A 22,413-nucleotide genomic window follows, 5' to 3' on the forward strand; every position below is an offset into this window, starting at 1 on the left:
TTATTTACCAAGGACCTTTCTGTTGAAGGAGAAGAATAAAGATTTATTGAATTGGTTTGTAGTATCTGTGTTTTTAATAACTACTGGAAAAGAAAAAGCATTTTTTGAGAAAAACTGGTTGAAATTTTAAGCAACCCCAATAGCAGCCACTAAGTACAGTTAAGCCATTATAGTGGCATGCCAATCTATGCCAATTTATAAGATACAAGTATTTCTAGAAACAAAAAAAAGAGTGTTCATCCAACATTTTGAGTTTTTATGGGCTGATTTCCAGGGTGGTATAATTCTAATAGCTTACTTGTACTGAGTTGAAAATGCTTGACAATTCAACTTCCTAGAATTTTTTTTACTGCAAATTTCAGTACAGTACAGTGTTTGTTATTTTATATGACAGGATACCCAGAGTTATATTGACGAATGTCCTGGGAACGGAGTTAGGAAGAAAATACATAAAGACCTCACCTGTAACTGAGGCCAGTTTGGGTGATACAGACAACATGCAATCAGAGCAGCTTTCTTCATCATCTGATGGCAGCCTAGAATCTTGTCAAAATCTAAATCCTCACAAGAGCTCCTTTTTATCTGAAAGGTATGTTTAGTGATAACTTTACTCAAAATAAATATTTTACTTATTCTCATGAGCCTTCCTCTATTCTTCCCCCACAGATATGTTACTGCTAAATGAGAGGCAGCCGTGCTCTGATGGCTAGTATAACTTTTCTCCCCTGGTGGCTGGAACGGCTATTGGAACCAACAGTCCGTAGCTAATAATCAGTTTCAGACAGTACCGGTCACTCTACTTGTGTTTTGGGAAAGTGGAGGCAGACTCTTAATGAAAATTTAGTACCTATTTCAGTTTATTTGTCTGGTATAATTGAAATTCATTCTCCTGACATCTGTCTATTCCTTCTCCTTCTTTGTCCTATTCATCCATCTGGCTTTCTCTCTATCCATCCATCCATCTGTCCGTCCGTCCATCCATCCACATCCATCTTTTGTTTTTTTTTTTTTTCTTTTTCTTTTTGCGGTACGCGGGCCTCTCACTGTTGTGGCCTCTCCCGTTGCGGAGCACAGGCTCCAGACGTGCAGGTTCAGCGGCTGTGGCTCACGGGTCCAGCCGCTCCGCGGCATGTGGGATCTTCCCGGACCGGGGCACGAACCCGCGTCCACTACATCGGCAGGCGGACTCTCAACCACTGTGCCACCAGGGAAGCCTCCCTCCATCTTTTCTTATTCACTATTTGTATACTCATATTCTAGAACTGTACCTGGCCATTAAATATCTGCTGAATGAATGACTGAATGCATTCTTCACAAAAAATGGCCTGAGATAGCTGAATTCCATTAACAAACATGGCTTACTGTACTGATAAGAGAAATGGAAATCAGCAGTTGCTTTTGTTTTAAGCTTTAGCAAAGGCTCATTTGGGGCTGTAAATAAGAAAAAAAATTGCAGTAAAAAGCTAGGGGATGTCAGTTAGTAAATAGTACTAGATCTGTTAACTTTCATTTACCGTGAACTTCTCTATTTTATTTTCTGCTTTCCACCAGTACAATAAATAGTTTTGATCTGAGTGAAAAATTATTGATCCAGTCTTAATTGTCCCTCTACCCCCAACCAAAAGGTAACTTCTGGTTTGTATTTCTCTTGTAAGCCTAGTTACATTAAAGAGTATTTATGGTTGCCTTTTAAAATATCTATAACAAATTTCTTAATTTCTAACACATTCTGTTTTTATAAACTCTGTTTATTTCTTATGAACTTAAAAATTTTATGAATTTTTCTCCTTTTGGAAAATATTTTGTGTTTCACTTAGGTTCTACTTAGTAAATTCTCAGTGACAATTTTAGCTTTATACTTTTTCTGAATTTGCTGAAAAAAGCTACAGTGGCATTATCCAGTTACTAATAAATTTAATGTAGAATCAGAGATAGTAGAAATGCATTTATCATTTTGCACTATAAGTGTTTATATTTGCCTCCTGTACTAGACCATGAGCTCCTTAAGGAGAGATCATATCTTTACATTTATATCCAGTGCTTAGCTCAATACATATTGAATTTTGTGCACTTGGGTTAATGTTCATGTCATTTAACCTTGATCTTTGGTTTCCTTAGTTGTAAAAAGAGAAATATATATATATATATATATATATATATATATATATATATATATATTTTTTTTTTTTTTTGCGGTACGCGGGCCTCTCACTGTTGTGGCCTCTCCCGTTGCGGAGCACAGGCTCCGGACGTGCAGGCTCAGCGGCCATGGCTCACAGGCCCAGCTGCTCCACGGCATGTGGGATCTTCCCGGACCGGGGCACGAACCCGTGTCCCCTGCATCAGCAGGCAGACTCTCAACCACTGCGCCACCGGGGAAGCCCAAGAGAAATAATTTTGAATAATGTTTCTAACCTCACAGAATTGTGTATAATCATTTTAAAATCTCACTTGTGAGAATTCTTTATGAAAATAAAATACCATACAAAAAATTATTATTGAAGATACTTTCTGTAGAGAAAGTCACTTATGTACTGTTCCCATGGAATTCAAATGACATGAGTGCACATTCATGCTGTTATGAAAAATAGCACTATTGTGAGGATTCTGTGAAACTATCAAATTGTAATCTATACTTTTCAGGCTTTATACCAACCTGGGGCTAAGGTTTACCAGTAACAACTCTAAAATTTCTGGCTCTTTCTAAAATCTATTCAGTGAGAACTCTAGGTCTCCTAAGGTCCTTTCCAAATAGTAAGGAAATTTCCAGGTGGTATTTGATATGGACCCTGGAAATTTATTCTCTTGGTGGTAATTTTCTTTCTTTGATTCTTGCATTTAGAATAGGCATAGACTTTGGAGCCAGACGCCTGGATTCAGATTTTAGCTGTACTGCTAACATGCTGACTTACCTTGGGCAAGTTACCTATTCTATCTTTAAAACAGGGATAATTATACACACCTTATAGGATTATTGTGCAGATTTAAGGAGATAACCTATGTAAAGTGCCTAGAACTTGATAGGTAACCAATAAATGGTAGTCACAATTGCCACAGCCATACTAGTATTACCATGTGGTTTAAGGAGTACTGTACTCCTTAAACCAAACTAGTTCTCTCTTCCCTTAAAATGAGTTCATTTTGAGGAGAATCCAGAGTGCCCCATAAATTTTAAGTATGGCCATATCATCACTTCAGTAGATATGCCCCATTAAAACTAAATACAGGATGAATACAGGATAGGCTCGAGGAGGGGACTCTTGTAACCAACCTCCTCCTAGTTTGCCTGTCTTAAAATCAGAAAGGGTAAATAGAAATTAGATCTTCTCAGAAGGAAACATGATGTTCTGACATTATTGTTACTGTTCTGTTATTGTAGAGAATGTGGCCAACTTTGTTACAAAGATAGAATGTCAAGTAGCAACTAGAAGTTGGTGGATTGAAGAATGGAGGCTATGGCTGAAAACTGAGGAGGTTTCCTCTGAAAACCCAATGCTTGTGCCCTTGATGATACATATGAAAAAATATTATATGAAGGCTAAAAGTCTTACTTTAGCCTTAGCTTGTCTTTATTGTTCAGAGCTGTTATTACCAACTTTAATGACAGCCTGAATGTAATTATATAGGAAAAAAAGTCTTGTGTTTTATGCCAAAAATAAAGGATTAATAGAAAACACCAAAAGTGAATAGGAAATTTAAATTAAAATGGTCACCTTGAAGTAGCATATTTGCTTTTTCTAGATGCCAATTTATTTTAACATATAGATACTTAATTATTAACCTTTATACTATTCCTATAACAAATTTTAATTAATATTTATTAAGTCTTTACTATGATATTACACTGTGATAAATGCCATACCTGTATTAACTTATTTAGTACGGACTTGAATTGCAGCTCAGGCAATTTGCTTAACTTCTCTTTCTCTGTACCTCAGTTTAGCCCATCTGTAAAATAAGATAATAATACCTAGGTATGCTGGAGGAGTAAATGAGAAAATCACTTATTATCTTTCAATTTGATAACTTTTTACATCAATACATAGAGATCTATTTTATCTTCTTTTACATATATTTACTTCCTTATGGGTGGACATTTAGGGTATTTTTCATTTTTTATCTGTATAACAATGCCATAATAAATGGAGTTATCCTTTTTTATAAATTTATTTTTTAAATTTATTTATTTATTTTTGGCTGCATTGGGTCTTCGTTGCTGTGTGTGGGTTTTCTCTGGTTGTGTCGAGCAGGGGCTACTCTTTGTTGTGGTGCATGGGCTTCTCATTGTAGTGGCTTCTCTTGTTGCAGAGCACGGGCTCTAGGTGCGTGGGCTTCAGTAGTTGCAGCACACGGGCTCAGTAGTTGTGGCTCATGGGCTCTAGAGCACAGGCTCTGTTGTTGTGGTGCATGGGCTTAGTTGCCTCGCGGCATGTGGGATCTTCCCAGACCAGGGATCGAACCTGTGTCCCCTGCATTGGCAGGCGGATTCTTAACCACTGTGCCACCAGGGAAGTCCATTAAGTTTATTTATTTAGTTTTGGCTGTGTTGGGTCTTCGTTGCTGCGTGCAGGCTTTCTCTAGTTGCAGCAAGCGGTGGCTACTCTTCGTTGTGGTGCACGGGCTTCTCATAGTGGTGGCTTCTCTTGTTGCAGAGCATGGGCTCTAGGCACACGGGCTTCAGTAGTTGTGGCATACAGGCTCAGTAGTTGTGGCTCACTGGCTGTAGAGTTCAGGCTCAGTAGTTGTGGCTCATGGGCTTAGTTGCTCTGCGGCAAGTGGGATCCTCCCAGACCAGGGATCGAACCCATGTCCCCTGCATTGGCAGGCGGATTCTTAACCACTGCGTCACCAGGGAAGTCCCAATAAATGGATTTATATATATATCTTTGTGTACTTAATCTTATAAATCTTGTAGTGCCATTCTCCTGTACTTTATCCAGAATTAAGTGATATCATTGAAATATTTTGATGACCTGTTGGCAAAAATAAACATAATTGTTTTCAATAAATTGTTTTCATTTCAGTCATTATTTTAGTGAAGATGGATTTTGTATTTCTCACATGAGTTTCTTCTTTAGTCTTTGCATGTATTGGGGTGTTTCATTTGTTTCTTACTGATTTGTAAGAACTCTTATGAAAGGTACTTACTCTTTGTTATATGTGTTGCAAAAATTTTTTTAGGTTTCCTATTTGTAATTTTACTTTGTTTATACTAACTTCTGTAGTATTGATACTTAAAGTTTTATTTTGTAAAACCTGTCAGTGTTTGACCCCAGTGTTTTGGTTTATTCTTGGAAAGACCTCCTCAACCCCAAGTATAAAAATAGGTCAGTGAACTACAGTTTAATTTGTGATGTTTTGAGTGAGGTATTAGACCCAGAATAACAGTCTGGAGATAACTTTTCTAATTGTTTTGGTTCCTTTTTGCCTTTCTGGAGTCTGATATAAATGTCTATGGATACATGGGTTGCTTCCACTTTTTGGCTATTGTGAATAATAACACTGTTATGAACATCAGTGTACAAGTATCTGTGTTTCTGCTTTTAATTATTTTGGGTGTATATCTGAAAGTGGAATTGCTGGATCATTTAATTCTATTATTAATTTTTTGAGTAACCCCCACACTGTTCTCTGTAGTAACTGTACCATTTTACATTGACACAGCAGTGCACAAGGGTCCTGGTTTTTTCACATCATTGGTAACACTTGTTATTTTTTGTGTTTGCATAATGGCCATCCTAATGGGTGTGAAGTGATATCTCATTGTGCTTTTGATATGGTTTTTCCTAGTAATTACTGATATTGAACATCTTTTTCATGAGTTTATTGGCCATTCATGTATCTTCTTTGGAGAACTGTCTGTTCAGCTCCTTTGCCCATTGATGAATCAGGTTGTTATTTATTTATTTATTTTTTAACATCATTATTGGAGTATAATTGCTTTACAATGTTGTGTTAGTTTCTGCTGTATAACAAAGTGAATCAGCTATATGCATACATATATCCCCATATCCCCTCCCTCTTGCATCTCCCTGCCACCCTCCCTATCCCACTCCTCTAGGTGGTTGTAGAGCAGCAAGCTGATCTCCCTGTGCTATGCTGCTGCTTCTCACTAGCTATCTGTTTTACATTTGGTAGTGTATATATGTCAATGTTACTCTCTCACTTCGTCCCAGCTTACCCTTCCCGCTCCCCTTGTTCTCAAGTCCATTCTCTACGTCTGTGTCTTTATTCATGTCCTGCCCCTAGGTTCATCAGAACTTTATTTTTTTTTTTAGATTCCATATATACGTGTTAGCACACGGTATTCGCTTTTCTCTTTGACTTACTTCACTCTGTATGACAGACTCTAGGTCCATCCGCCTCACTACAAATAACTCAATTTCGTTTCTTTTTATGGCTGAGTAATATTCCATTGTATATATGTGCCACATCATCTTTATCCATTCATCTGTCAGTGGACACTTAGGTTGCTTCCATGTCGTGGCTACTGTAAATAGAGCTTCAGTGAACATTGTGGTACATGACTCTTTTTGAATTATGGTTTTCTCAGGGTATATGCCCAGTAGTGGGACTGCTGGGTCATATGGTAGTCCTACTTTTAGTTTTTTAAGGAACCTCCATACTGTTCTCCATAGTGCTGTATCAATTTACATTCCCATCTACAGTACAAGAGGGTTCCCTTTTCTCCACACCCTCTCCAGCATTTATTGTTTCTGGATTTTTTGATGGTGGCCATTCTGACCAGTGTGAGGTGATACCTCATTGTAGTTTTGATTTTCATTTCTCTAATAATTAGTGATGTTGAGCATCTTTTCATGTGTGTCTTGGCAATTTGTATATCTTTGGAGTAATGTCTATTTAGGTCCTCTGCCCAGTTTTGGATTGGGTTGTTTGTTTTTTTGATATTGAGCTTCATGATCTGCTTGTATATTTTAGAGGTTAATCTTTTGTCAGTTGCTTCGTTTGCAAATATTTTCTCCCATTCTGAGGGTTGTCTTTTCGTCTTGTTTATGGTTTCCTTTGCTGTGCAAAAGCTTTTAAGTGTCATTAGGTCCCATTTGTATATTTTTGTTTTTATTTCCATTTCTCTGGGAGGTGGGTCAAAAAGGATCTTGCTGTGATTTACGTCATGGAGTGTTCTGCCTATGTTTTCCTCTAAGAGTTTGATAGTATCCGGCATTACATTTAGGTCTTTAATCCATTTTGAGTTTATTTTTGTGTATGGTGTTAGGGAGTTTTCTAATTTCATTCTTTTACATGTAGCCATCCAGTTTTCCCAGCACCACTTATTTAAGAGGCTGTCTTTTCTCCATTGTATATTCTTGCTTCCTTTATCAAAGATAAGGTGACCATATATGCATGGGTTTATCTCTGGGCTTTCTATCCTGTCCCACTGATGTATATTTCTGTTTCTGTGCCAGTACCATCCTATGTTGATTACTGTAGCTTTGTAGTATAGTCTGAAGTCAGGGAGCCTGATTCTCCAGCTCCGTTTTTCTTTCTCAAGATTGCTTTGGCTGTTTGGGGTCTTTTGTGTTTCCATACAAATTGTGCAATTTTCTGTTCTAGTTCTGTGAAAAATGCCGTTGGTAATTTGATAGGGATTGCATTGAATCTGTAGATTGCTTTGGGTAGTATAGTCATTTTCACAGTGTTGATTCTTTCACTCCAAGAGCATGGTATATATCTCTCCATCCGTTTGTATCGTCTCTAATTTCTTTCATCAGTGTCATAGTTTTTGGCATGTAGGCTTTTCTCTCCTTAGGTAGGTTTATTCCTAGATATTTTACCCTTTGTTGCAATGGTAAATGGGAGTGTTCCTTTAATTTCTCTTTCAGATTCTTTGTCATTAGTGTATAGGAATATAAGAGATTACTGTGTATTAATTTTGTATCCTGCTACTCTACCAAATTCATTGATTAGCTCTAGTAGTTTTCGGTAACATCTTTAGGATTCTCTATGTATAGTATCATGTCATCTGCAAACAGTGACAGTTTTACTTCTTCTTTTCCAATTTGGATTCCTTTTCTTTCTTTTTCTTCTCTGATTGCTGTGGCTATAACTACCAAAACTGTGTTGAATAGTAGTGGTGAGAGTGGGCAACCTTGTCTTGTTCCTGATCTTAGAGGAAGTGTTTTCAGTTTTTCACAATTGAGAATGATGTTGGCTGTGGGTTTGTCAGATATGGCCTTTATTATGTTGAGGTAGGTTCCCTCTGTGTCTACTGTCTGGAGAGTTTTTATCATAAATTGGTGTTGAATTTTGTGGAAAGCTTTTTCTGCATGTATTGAGAAATCATGGTTTTTATCCTCCAGTTTGTTAATATGGTGTATCACAAGGACTGATTTGCGTATATTTAAGAATCCTTGCATAAACTCCACTTGATCATGGTATATGATCCTTTTAATGTGCTTTTGGATTCTGTTTGCTAGGATATTGTTGAGGATTTTTGCATCTATGTTCATCAGTGATATTGGCCTGTAGTTTTTTTTTTTTTTGTGACGCCTTTGTCTGGCTTTGGTATCAGGGTGATGCTGTCCTCGTAGAATGAGTTCGGGAGTGTTCCTCCTTCTGCTATGTTTTGGAAGAGTTTTAGAAGGATAGGTGTTAACTCTTCTCTAAATGTTTGTTAGAATTCACCTGTGAAGCCATCTGGTCCTGGGCTTTTGTTTGTTGGAAGATTTTTAATCTCACTTTCAAATTCAGTGCTTGTGATTGGTCTGTTTATATTTTCTATTTCTTCCTGGTTCAGTCTTGGAAGGTAGTGCTTTTCTAAGAATTTGTGCATTTCTTCTAGGTTGTCCATTTTATTGGCATATAGTTGCATGTAGTAATCTCTCTTGATCCTTTGTATTTCTGCAGTGTCAGTTGTTACTTCCCTTTTTCATTTCTAATTCTTTTGAGTCTTCTCCCTTCTTTTCTTGATGAGTCTGGCTAATGGTTTATCAATTTTGTTTATCTTTTGAAAGAACCAGCTTTTAGTTTTATTGATGTTTGCTATCATTTCCTTCATTTCTTTTTCATTTATTTCTGATCTGATCTTTATGATTTCTTTCCTTCTGCTAACTTTGGGGGTTTTTTGTTCTTCTTTCTCTAATTGCTTTAGGCGTAAGGTTAGATTGTTTATTTGAGTTGTTTCTTGTTTCTTGAGGTAGGATTATATTGCTATAAACTCCCCTCTTAGAACTGCTTTTGCTGCCTCACATAGGTTTTGGGTGGTCATGTTTTCATTGTCATTTATTTCTAGGTATTTTTTGATTTCCTCTTTGATTTCTTCAATGATCTCTTGGTTATTTAGTAGCATATTGTCTAGCCTCCATGTGTTTGTATTTTTTACAGCTTCTGTGCTGTAATCGATACCTAGTCTCATAGTGTTGTGGTCTGAAAAGATACTTGATATGATTTCAATCTTCTTAAATTTACCAAGGCTTGATTTGTGACTCACGATATGGTCTATCCTGGAGAATATTCCATGAGCACTTGAGAAGAAAGTGTATTCTGTTGTTTTGGGATGGAATGTCCTGTAAGTATCAATTAAGTCCATCTTGTTTAATGTATCATTTAAATCTTGTGTTTCCTTATTTATTTTCATTTTGGGTGATCTGTCCATTGGTGAAAGTTGTTTTAAAGTCCCCTACTATTATTGTGTTACTGTCAATTTCCCCTTTTATGGCTGTTAGCATTTGCCTTATGTATTGAGGTGTTCCTATGTTGGGTGCATAAATATTTACAATTGTTATATCTTCTTCCTAGTTCGATCGCTTGATCATTTTATAGTGTCCTTCTTTGTCTCTTGTAATAGTCTTTATTTTACATTCTGTTTTGTCTGATATGAGAATTGCTGCTTCAGCTTTCTGTTGATTTCCATTTGCATGGAATATCTTTTTCCATCCCCTCATGTTCATTCTGTACATGTCCCTAGGTCTGAAGTGGGTCTGTTGTGGACAGCGTGTATACAGGTCTTGTTTTTGTATCTATTCAGTCAGCCTGGGTCTTTTGGTTGGAGCATTTAATCCATTTACATTTAAGGTAGTTATCGATATGTATTTTCCTATTACCATTTTCCTAATTGTTTTTGGTTTGTTTTTGTAGGTCTTTTCATTCTTTTGTGTTTCCTGCCCAGAGAATTTGCTTTAGCATTTTTGTAAAGCTGGTTTGGTGGTGCCGAATTCTCTTAGATTTTGCTTGTCTGTAAAAGTTTTAATTTCTCTGTAGAATCTGAATGAGATCCTTGCTGGATAGAGTAGTCTTGGTTGCAGGTTTTTCCCGTTTATCACTTAAATATGTCCTGCCCACTCCCTTCTGGTTTGCAGAGTTTCTGCTGAAAGATCGGCTGTTAACCTTATGGCCATTCCCTTATATGTTACTTGTTGCTTTTCCCTTGCTGCTTTTAATATTTTTTGTTTGTATTTATTTTTTAATTTTTTTTTGTTTTGCGTAACATGGGCCTCTCACTGTTGTGGACTCTCCTGTTGCGGAGCACACGCTCCGGACACGCAGGCTCAGCGGCCATGGCTCACAGGCCCAGCCGCTTCGCGGCATGTGAGATTTTTCTGGACTGGGGCACGAACCCCCATCCCCTGCATCGGCAGGCAGACTCTCAACCATTGCGCCATCAGGGAAGCCCTGTATTTAATTTTTGATAGTTTGATTAATATGTGTCTTGGTTTATTTCTGCTTGGATTTATCCTGCATGGGACTCTCTGTGCTTCCTGGAGTTGAATGAGTATTTCCTTTCCCATGTTAGGGAAGTTTCCAACTATAATCTTTTCAAATATTTCCTCATATCCTTTCTTTTTCTCTTTCTCTTCTGGGACCTGTATAATTCGAATTTTGATGCATTTAATGATGCCCCAGCGGTCTCCGAGACTGTCCTCAATTGTGTTCTTTCTTTTTTCTGCTCCGTGGCAGTTATTTCCACTATTTTATCTTCCAGCTCGCTTATCTGCTTTTTCTGCCTCAGTTATTCTGCCATTGCTTCCTTCTAGAGTATTTTTAATTTCAGTAATTATGTTGTTCCTCACTGTTTATTTGCTCTTTAGTTCTCTAGATCCTTGTTAAATGTCTCTTGTATTTTCTCCATCTGTTTCCAAGAATTTGGATCATCTCTTCTATCATTACTCTGAATTCTTTTTCAGGTAAGTTATGTATCTCGTCTTCATTTATTTGGTCTTGTATGTTTTTACCTAGCTTCTTCATCTGTAACATGTGTTTTTGTTGTTTCTTTTTTTTTTTCCTGGGTGGTGCTGTATTCCTGTCTTACTGGTTGTTTCGCCTGAGACTTACAACACTGAAGTTTGCAGCCGGTTGGATAGAGCTGGGTCATGGTGCTGAGATGAGGACCTCTGGGAGGCTTCACTCCGATTAATAGTCACTGGGGTCTGAGGTTCTCTCTTAGTCCAGCAGTTTGGACTCAGAGCTCCCACCACAGTAGCTTGGGCCCGACATCCGGAATGGGAACCAAGATCCTGCAAGCTTTGTGGCACAGTAAAAAAAAAAAAAAAAAAGCAAGCAATAAAGAAAAAGAGGAGCAGTACAGTATCAAAGAATAAAAAACAAAATAAAATTAGAAAGATAAAAAATATATTAGGAAAAATAAAAGTATAATTGAAACAACCACTTGCTGGGGCTTCCTTCTGTCCTTTTTGGTGTCCATGGTTCCCCACCAGTGCCTGGTAAGTGTCCTAGTTGTGCGAAGATGTGAATTCCCCATCATCCTAGTATGCCGTCTTCTGTTTTTTATTTTTGAGTTTTAGGAGTTCTCTCTATATTCTGAATATTAATATATTATCAGAAATATGATTTGCAAATATTTTCTCCCATTTTGTGGGTTGACTTTTATTCTACTGATACTGCCACTTGATGTACAGAAGTTTCAGTTTTGATAAAGTCCAATATATGTTTCCATTTTTTGCCCATGCTTTGGTGTCATATACAAGAAATTTTTGCCAAATCCAGTGTCATGAACATTTTCCCCTATGCCTAGAGTTTTATAGTTTCAGCTTATGCATTTAGGCCTTTGATGCATTTTGAGTTAACTTTTGTGTAGGGTGTTAGGTGAGGGTCCATCTTCATTCTTTTTGCATGTGGATATTCTGTTTCTCCACATGCTTTGTTGAAAAGGCTGTCCTTTCCCCACTGAATGGTCTTGGCAGCCATGTGAAAATCATCTGCCATATATGCGAGGGTTTATTTCTGGGTGTTGTTCTATTACATTGATCTCTATATCTGTCTTTATGCCAGTTCCATGGTGTTTTGATTATTATAGCTTTGTAGTAATTTTTGAAATCAGGGAGTGTGAGACCTCCAAATTTGTTGAAGATTGTTTTTGGCTCTTCTGGTTTCCTTAAGGTCATGTATGCGTTTTAGGATAAGTTTTTATATTTCTGCAAGAAATGCTACTGCAGTTTTGATAAGATTGAATTCAGTGTGTAGATTGCTTTAGGTAGTATTGACATCTTAACAATATTAAGCCTTCCAATCCATGAACATGGGATGTGTTTCCATTTATTAATGTCTTCTTTAATTTCTTTCAGCCACGTTTTATAGTTTTCATTGTACACGTCTTTTGTCTCCTTGGTTAAGTGCTAAGTTTCTTTTTCTCTTCTTGAAGCTATTGTAAATAGATTGTTCTCTTAGTTTCCTTTTTTTGTTGTTGTTTATTAATTCTAACAGTTTTGTTTTTGTGTATGTGTGTGTGTAATCTTTAGAGTTTCCTATATGTAAGATCATATCATCTGCAAACACAGATTATTTCTTTCCAGTTTCGATGCTTTTATATTTCTTTTTCTTGTATAAGTGCTCTGGCTAGAACTTCTAGTACTGTGTTGATTAGAAGTGGTAAAATTGGGCATCCTTGCGTTATTCCTGATCCTAGAAGAAAAGCTGTCAATCTTTCATCGTTGAGTTTGATGTTTCCTGTGCATTTTTAATATATGGTTTTTACTATGTTGAGGTGAGTAGTTTGTTTCTATTCCTAGATTGTCGAATTTTATTTTTTAGTTATTAGCAAAAGGTATTGAATTTTGTGGAGTGCTTTTTCTGCATTAATTGACATGACCATGTGGTTTTACACTTTTATTCTGTTAATGTGGTGTGTTATATTGATAGATTTTTGTATGTTGAACCATCCTTGCATCCTGGGAGTAAATCCATGTAGTTAAGGTATATAACCATATGAGCCATTTGAGGTATTTTATTGAGGATTTTTGCATCAATGTTCCTTGGGGATATTGGCCTATATTTTTATTGTAGTGTCTTTGAATTGATTTGCTATCAGGGCAATGCTTGACCTCACAGAATGAGGATGTATTCCATCATCTTCAGTTTTTTGGAAGAGTTTGAAAAGACTATCTGTTAGTTGTTCTTTAAAAGTTTGGTAGAATTCACCGTTTGAGGCTGTCAGTTCCAGGGCTTTCCTTTATTGGGAGGTTTTTGGTTACTGACTCAATGTCCTTACTAGTTATGGGTCTATTCAGATTTTCTATTTATTTGTGATTTAGTAGGTTTTGTGTCAGTAGGAATTTGTTAATTTCAACCACATTATCCAATTCATATAGTTGTTCATCGTACGCTCTTCTAATCTTTTTTATTTCTGTCGGGCTGGTCGTAATGTTTTAATTTTCATTTCTGATTTTATTAATTTGAATCTTCTCTTCGTTTTCTTAGTCCATCTAGCTAAAGGTCTGTTGATTTTATTGATCTTTCTGAAGAACGAACTTTTGGTTTTGTTGATTTTTCTCTTTTTTTTCTCCCATTCTCTTTTTATCTCTGCTCTTATCTTTATTATTTTATTACTTCCACTACCTTTGAATTTAGTTTGTTCTTTTTCTAGTTCCTTAAGTTGTAAAGTTAGGTTGTTGGTATGAGATATTTCTTCTTTTTTGGTGTAAGCATCTATAGCTGTATATTTCTCCTTTAGCACTGCTTTTGCTTCATCCCATGTGTTTTGATATGTTGTCCTTTCATTTTCATTTATCCCTCAGCGTTTTCTGTTTCCTTGTGATATCTTCTTACACCCATTGCTTGCTTCAGAGTGTGTTGTTTAATTTCCAAAGATGTGAGTATTCCAGTTTTCCTTCTGTTACTGATTTCTAACTTCATCCTGTGTGGTCAGAGAAGAGGCCTTGTATGATATTTATCTTTCTAAATCTGTTGAGATATAGTTTTTTTGTCTTAAAATACAGCTATCATGGAGAATGTCCTTTGTACACTTGAGAAGAATACATATTCTCTTGTTGGGTAGAGTATTCTGTATATGACGGTTAGGTCTCGTAGGTTTATTTTATTTGTTTAAGTCCTCTAATTCCTTACATATCTTCTCTCAGGTTGTTCTGTTCCTGTTGAGAGTGGGGTATTGAAGTCTTCAACTATTACTGTGAAAATGTCTGTTTCTCCCTTCTGTTCTATCAATTTTTTCCTTAATATATTTTGATAATATTAGATGTGTAAGTATTTACAATTGTTAAATCACCTATTGTATTGAACCTTGTACTAATATATAATGTCCTTCTTTCTCTCCTGTGAACTTCTGATTTAAGGTCTATTTTGTCTGATATTAGTATAGCCACCCTTGCTCTCTTTTGGCTAGTATTTGCATAGAACATCTTTTTTCATATTTTCACTTTCAGCCTATTTGTGTCTTTGCATCTAAAGTGAGTCTCTTGTAGACAGCCTACAGTTGGATCTTTTTTTTTTTTGCCATGCCATGCAGCATGCGGGATCTTAGTTCCCCCACCAGGGATTCAACCTGCACCCCCTGCGGTGGAAGTGCAGTCTTAACCACTGGACTGCCAAGGAAGTCTTGGATCATATATTTTTAATCCATTCTGCCAGTCTTTATCTTTTGTTTGGGGTTGAATTAATTACAGTTAAAGCAGTTATTGATAAGGAAGGACTTTCTGTGATTTTGATATTTGTTTTCTATACACCTTATAGCTTTTTTGCCCCTTATTTCCTACATTACTGTCTTTCTCTGTGTTTACTTGTTTTTTCGTAGTGAAGCTTTTTGATTTCATTCTCATTTCCTTTTGTCTGTATTCTATAGCTGATTTCTTTGTGGTTATCATGAAGATTACATTTAACATTCTAAAGTTATAACATGCTAATTTGAATTTATGCCAGCTTAATTTCAATAACATTCAGAACTGTGCTCCTCTATAGCTCTGTCCTCACATCCTTTCAATTACTGATGTCATAAAATGATATCTTTATGAATTGTTTGTTCAAAAGCATAGTCTAATAATTTAAAAAATGCATTAGTTTCTTAAGTCAGTGGTCCCCAACATTTTTGGCACCAGGGACCAGTTTCGTGGAAGACAGTTTTTCCATGGACGGGGGTCGGGGGGGTGGTTCAGGCAGTAATGTGAGTGATGGTTCAGGCGGTAATGCGAGCGATGGGGAGCGATGGGGAGTGATGGGTAGTGGCAGATGAAGCTTCACTTGCCTACTGGCTGCTCACCTCCTGCTGTGCAGCCTAGTTCGTAACAGGCCGTGTGGACCAATAGCAGTCCATGACCCGGGGATTGGGGACCCCTGGCTTAAATCATGTAGAAAGTAAACGGGCAAGTTACAAACCAGTTACAATACCTGATTTTATAATTGTCTATGAATTTACTTTTACCAGTTATCTTTATTTCTTCATATGGCTTTGAATTACTGTCTAATGTCCTGTCATTTCAACATGAAGACTCTCTTTAGTTTTTCTTATAGGGCTGTTTTTTCTTATAGTGGTAATGAACGCCCTCAGCTTTTTTTTTTTTTTTTTTTGCGGTATGCGGGCCTCTCACTGTTGTGGCCTCTCCCGTTGCAGAGCACAGGCTCCGGACGCACAGGCTCAGCAGCCATGGCTCACGGGCCCAGCCGTTCCGTGGCATGTGGGATCTTCCCGGACCGGGGCACGAACCCATGTCCCCTGCATCGGCAGGCGGACTCTCAACCACTGTACCACCAGGGAAGCCCCCGCCCTCAGCTTTTGATTGTCTTAGAATATCTTAATTTTGTCCTAATTTTTGAAGGACAGTTTGGCCAGATATAGGATTTCCTGTTGACAGTTTTTTCCTTTAGTCCTTTGAATATACCAATTCAGTGCCTTCTGGCCAGCATGTTTATTGATGAGAAATCTGCTCATAATCTTATTGAGGATCTTTTGTGTGTGATGAGTCACATTTTGCTTGGTGCTTTCAAGATTCTCTCTTTGCCTTTGTCTTTGGACAATTTGATTATAACATTTCTTGGTGTAGATCTCATTCAGTTTACTCTACATGTAGTTCCTTGAGCTTTTTGGGTATTTATATTCATTTTTTTCATCAAATTTGGAATTCTTTGGTGATATTTATTCCAATAATATCTTTGCCCCTTTCTCTCCTCCTCTGAGACTCCAACAATGTGTATATTAGTCCATTTTTTGGTGTCCCATAGGTCCCTTAGGCTCTGTTTACTTTTCTTAAATATTTCTTCTTTCTGGGCCTTCCCTGGTGGCGCAGTGGTTAAGAATCTGCCTGCCAATGCAGGGGGCATGGGTTCGAGCCCTTGTCCGGGAACATCCCACATTCCGTGGAGTAACTAAGCCCATGGGCTACAACTATTGAGCCTGCGCTCTGGAGCCCATGCTCTGTAACAAAGAGAAGCCACTGCAAAAAGAAGCCTGGGCGCCGCGACGAAGAGTAGCCCCTGCTCGCCGCAACTAGAGAAAGCCTGTGCGCAGCAATGAAGATCCAACACAGCCAAAAAATAAATAAATAAAGTTATTAAAAGAATTTTTTTTTTCTTCTTTCTGTTCCTCAGATTTGGTCATTTCCATGATCATATTTTCAGGTTCAGTGACCGTTTCTTCTTGTTTCTTCTCCCTGCTCAAATCTGCTTTTGAATCTCTCTAATAAATTTTCATTTCAGTTATTATACTTTTTTAGCTCCAGAATTTCCTTTTGGTTCATTTGTGTATTTTGTCTTTTATTGATATTTTCATTTTATCATAAGTCATTTTCTTGACTTTTGTCCAAGATATTTTTCTTTTTCTTTTTTTAAAATTTCTCCGCATCACGTAGCATGTGGGATTTTTGTTCCCTGACCGACCAGGGATCAAACCTGCATCCCCTGCTTTGGAAGCACGGAGTCTTAACTACTGTACCACCAGGGAAGTCCCTGAGGATCTTTAAGATAGTCGTTGTAATGTCTTTGTCTACTGAAGCTGCCAACTGGATCTTTTCAGGGACAGGTTCTGTTGATTAATTTTTTTTTCTGTTGAATTGGCCATACTTTCCTGTTTCTTTGTATGTCTTATGAATTTTTGTTGTTGTTGAAAATTTGACATTTGGATCTTATAAGATGCCAAGTCTGAAAATCAGATTCTCCCTTCCCCAGCGTTTGCTGGATTTTTTCCCTTTGTTAGTTTTTTAAATTGTTGTAACATGTCCCTCTTCCAGGGATCAGCCTGATAAGTAAACAAAAGGTCTTTTCAGGTTTTTTCTGAACCTGTGTCTTTCCCTGGTTATGTCTGTGACATTCTAAATTTCCTTGTACATGTGATTACGTTTTAATGTCCTAGTCCTTAAATGTTTGGTTCCCATAAGGAGAAAATGGGAAAAATGAAGGGAGGAAATAAAATAGGTGCTAGTTCTTTAAATCTCTTGGAAGTTGTTTTAGCTGGATGGGGAGATTGTTGCAACAATGGTAGTGGTTGTTGTGGCAATGGCTGCCTGTCTCTATGTCTGCTTATCCACGATCAGAGATAGCAATCAGTGATCAGAACACAGATTCCCAGTATTTGGAGGATGAGGTCCTTATTGCTCATGTTGGTAATTGTAAGCCTGTGCAAACTGTTCTAGGAACTTGGGCATTGCTGCTTGCCTCCAAGCTGGACATAGGTAACTGCTACCATCCAAATTGCCTAAATTGACCAAAATTAACTGCAATTTACTGTTGAACCTTTTGACTGGAAGTTGTAAGCCTTCCGTAGACTCCAGAATTCCAAAGTAGTTACATCATACAGATTCTGCCAGTGCAGTTGTTGTCTAGGTGAGAACATGGTAGGTGTTTCCTACTCTGCAATCTTCCTGAGGTCACTTGGTATGTACTTCATATTTTATTGTACAGGGATCTTTGATTTATTCTTGGTGTCTGACTTTTTAGTACTTTTATAAATGTAAAAATTTCTAAGTGGGGGTGGGGGAGGGAAGAATTGGGAGTTTGGGATTAGCAGATGCAAATTATTGTATATAGGATGGATAACAACAAGATCCTACTGTAATAGCACAGGGAACTATATTCAATATCCTGTGATAAACCGTGATGGAAAAGAACATGAAAAAGAATATATATACATATAACTGAATCACTTTGGTGTACAACAGAAATTAACAACATTGTAAATCAACTGTACTTCAATAAAATTTAAAAAATTTCTATGTTGTTAAGTAGTTTTGAAAATGGAGTAATTACTGTATAATATATTCTACTGTAAAAGAATGCTGTAGGTTAATAATTTTATATAGTTTTTTTATTTCAAAATTTTTACCCACTTAAATAATACCATAATGAGTTGTTTTGTTAATTATAGTTATCATGGGTGAGAAGATTGTCAGTAAAGATTGAATTCATTCTATGGCTAGTCTCATTAGTACCAAATTGCTTTCCCAATTGTTTATCAATTTGCTTTTAAAAACTAGTTTATTGATATGTTACTGACAGAATATTGTATTAGTTTTAGGTGTACAATGTAATCTCATATATGTATATATTGCAAAATGAGTAACACAGTAAGTTTAGTTAACATCCATCACCGCACATAGTTACAGTTTTTTTTCTCTTTTTTTAAATATTTATTTATTTGGCTGCGCTGGCTCTTAGTTGTGGCATGCGGGATCTAGTTCCCTGACCAGGGCTTGAACCCAGCCCCCCTGCATTGGGAGCGCAGAGTCTTAACCACTGGACCAACAGGGAAGTCCCAGTTTTCTTTCTCTTGATGAGAACTTTTAAGATCTACTATCTTACCAACTTTCAAATATATAGTACACTGTTGTCATCTATAGTCATCATGCTGTACCTTACATCTCCAGGACTTATTTCTCTTACAACTGGAAACTTGTACCTTTTTACCACCTTCAGTCATTTCATGCCCCTGGCTCTGGCAGCCACCAATCTGTTGTCTGTATCTAGGTGTGTGTTTGTCTGTTTTTAAATTTAGATTCCACATATAAGTGAGATTGTACAGTATTTGTCTTTGTCCAAGGTTCATTCATGTTATCACAAATGGCAGGATTTCTTTTTTCATGACTGAATAATATTCCATCGTGTGTGTGTGTGTGTGTGTGTGTGTGTGTGTGTGTGTGTGTGTGTGTGTGTCAGTGTCACATTTTCTTTATCCATTCATCTATTGACGGACACTTATGTTGTTTCCATGTCTTGGCTGTTGCAAATAATGCTGCAGTGAACATGGGGGTGTGTATATCTTTTTGAGAGAGTGCTTTTGTTTCCTAAGGATACATACTAAGAAGTGGAATTGCTGGATCGTTTATTAGTTCTATTTTTAATTTTTTGAGGAACCTTCATACTGTTTTCCATAGTGGCTGCAGTAATTTATATTCCCACAGCACTCCACATCCTTGCCAACACTTCTTTCTTATCTTTTGATAATAGTCTTTCTCACATGTGTGAGATTATACCTCACTGTGGTTTTGATACACATTTCCCTGATGATTAGTGGATGTTGAGCTCCTTTTCATGTACCTGTTGGTCATTTGTAGTCTTCTTTGGAAAAACCTCTGTTCGGTTTTTCTGCCTATTTTTTAATGAAATTGTTCTACTTTTTTGGTTGAGTTGTATGAATTCTTTATATATTTTGGATATTAACTCCCTTATCAGATACATGATTTACAAATATTTTCTCCTATTCCATGGGTTGCCTTTTTTTTGTTGTTTTTTTTTCGGTACGCGGGCCTCTCACTGTTGTGGCCTCTCCCGTTGCGGAGGACGCGCAGGCTCCGCGGCCACGGTTCACGGGCCCAGCCGCTCTGCGGCATGTGGGATCTTCCCGGTCTGGGGCACAAACCTGTGTCCCCTGCATCGGCAGGCAGACTCTCAACCACTGTGCCACCAGGGAAGCCCCATGGGTTGCCTTTTAATTTTATTGAAGGTTTCCTTTGCTGTGCAGCTTTTTGGTCCCACTTTTTAATTTTCTTTTGTTGCCTTTGTTTTGGTGTTTAATCCAAAAAATCATTGCCAAGATCATTGTGAAGGTACTTACTCTCATGTGTTTTTCTAGGAGTTGTATGGTTTCAGGTCATACATTTAAGTGTTTAATCCATTTTGTGTTGATTTTTGTATATGGTATAAGATATTTATACAGTTTCATTCTTTTGCATGTGGCTGTCAAGTTTTCCCAACATCAGTTATGGAAGAGACTCTCCTTTTCCCATTGTGTATTCTTAGCGCCTTTATCATACAGGAGTTGACCATATATGCATGGATTAATTTCTGGCTCTCTATTCTGTTTCATTCATTTATGTGTCTGTTTTTATGCCAATACTATATTGTTTTGATTACTGTGGTTTTGTAATGTAGTTTGAAATCATGAAGTGTGATTCCTCTGGCTTTGTTTTTCTTTCTCAAGATTGCTTTGGCTATTTGGGGTCTTTAGTAGTTCCATACAAATTTTAAGACTGTTCTATTTCTGTGAAAAAGGCCATTAGAATGTTGATAGGGATTGCTTTGAATCTGTAGGTTGCTTTGGGTAGGATGAACATTTTAACAAAATTAATTTTTCCAATCCATGAGTATAGAATATCTTCCCATTTATTTGTGTCTTCAGTTTCTTTCATCAGTATCTTATAGTTTTCAGTGTACAGGTTTTTCTTCTTCTAGGTTATATTTATTCATAAGTATAATTTTATTCTTTTTGCTATAGTTATAAATGGTATTTTTTCTTAATTTCTCTTTCAGATAGTTCATTGTTAGTGTATAGAAATGCAGCTGATTGTAGTGTGTTGACCTTGTATCCTGCAACTTTAGTGAATTCATTTATTCTCACAGTTTTTTGCTGGATTTTCTAGGGTTTTCTTTCTATAAGATCATATCATCTGCAAATAATGACAGTTTTACTTTTTCCTTTCTGATTTGGATGCCTTTTATTTATTTATTTTTTTCTTGTCTAATTTGTGTAGCCAGGATTTCCAGTACTGTGTTGAATAAGAGTGGTGAGAGTGGGCACCCTTGTCTTGTTCTTCATCTTAGAGGTGAAGCTTTTAATTTTTACTGTTTAATATGATGTTAGCTGTGGGTTTGTGACATTGGCCTTTACTGTGTTGTGGTATGTTCCTTTTATACCCAGGTTTTTGAGGGTTTTATCATGAAAGGTTGTTGAATTTTGTCATGCTTTTTCTGCATCTTTTGAGGGATCAGATGATTTTTATCTTTTATTTTATTAATGTGGTTTATCACATTGATTGATTTTTGGATGTTGTACCATTCTTGCATCTCTGCAATAAGTTGCACTTGCTCATGGTGTTTGATCCTTTTAACGTGTGTTGTGGAATTTGGTTTCCAGTACTTTGATGAGAATTTTCGCATCTCTATGCATTAAGGATATTTTGGTGTATAGTTTTCTTTTCCTGTAGTGTTCTTAACTGGCTTTGGTATTAGTGTAGTGATGGCCTTGCAAAATGAGTATAGAAGTGTTTCCTCCTCTTAAAATTTTTGGAAGAGTTTGAGAAGGATTGTCATTAATTCTTCTTTAATTGTTCGGTAGAATTACCAGTGAAACCATTTGGTCCTGGGCTTCTCTGTGTTGGGAGGTTTTTGATTACTAATTCAGTCTCCTTGTTATTGATCTGTTCAGATTTTCTTTTTCTTCATGATTCAGTTTGGTAGGTTGTATGTTTCTAGATATTTGTCCATTTCTTCTAGTTTATATGACTTGATGTACAATTGTTTGTAATAGTCACTTATGATATTCATATTTTATTCATATGATATTCATATTTCTGTGCTACCAGTTGTAATGATTTTATTTACAAGTCTTCTCTTTTTTCCTTTAGTCTAGCCAAAAGGTTTTTTGCCCCCAGAAAACCAGCTCTTAGGTTATCCATATTGTTGGCATATAATTACTTATTGTAGTCTCTTGATGATCTGTTTTGATTTGAGTCTTTTTTTTCTTGGTTCGTCTAGCTAAAGGTTTGTCAACTTTATTTTTTGAAAAAACTAGCTCTTAGTTTTGTTTATCTTTTCTGTTGTTTTTCTTATTTTTATTTTATTTACTTCTGCTCTGATCTTTGTTGTTTCTTTCCTTGTGCTTAGTTTGGGCTTCATGTGTTCTTTTTCTAGTTCCAAGAGGTGTAAAGTGAGGTTGTTTATTGGAGTTCTTTCTTGTTTTTTAATGTAGGCATTTATTGCTATTAACTTCCCTCGTAGAACATT

The 22,413-nt window shown here is 36.8% G+C and overlaps 1 protein-coding gene across 17 annotated transcripts in view; it reads left to right on the plus strand.

The window, feature by feature from the left end:
* The window catches only part of SENP7 (SUMO specific peptidase 7), a 171,878-nt gene that overhangs the window by 92,978 nt on the left and 56,487 nt on the right, over positions 1 to 22,413 (plus strand). For 12 of the 17 annotated variants that reach the window (XM_079921982.1, XM_079921984.1, XM_079921985.1 and 9 more), the window contains one exon: positions 395 to 589. The exons of the other annotated variants lie outside the window; for them this stretch is intronic. In XM_079921982.1, coding sequence (XP_079778108.1) covers positions 395 to 589 — 195 coding nt within the window. The remainder of the gene's footprint in view (positions 1 to 394; positions 590 to 22,413) is intronic. 17 annotated transcript variants of the gene reach the window in all.

This window comes from Stenella coeruleoalba (assembly GCF_951394435.1).
Source record: "Stenella coeruleoalba genome assembly, chromosome: 5".
NCBI classification, from domain to species: domain Eukaryota; kingdom Metazoa; phylum Chordata; class Mammalia; order Artiodactyla; family Delphinidae; genus Stenella; species Stenella coeruleoalba.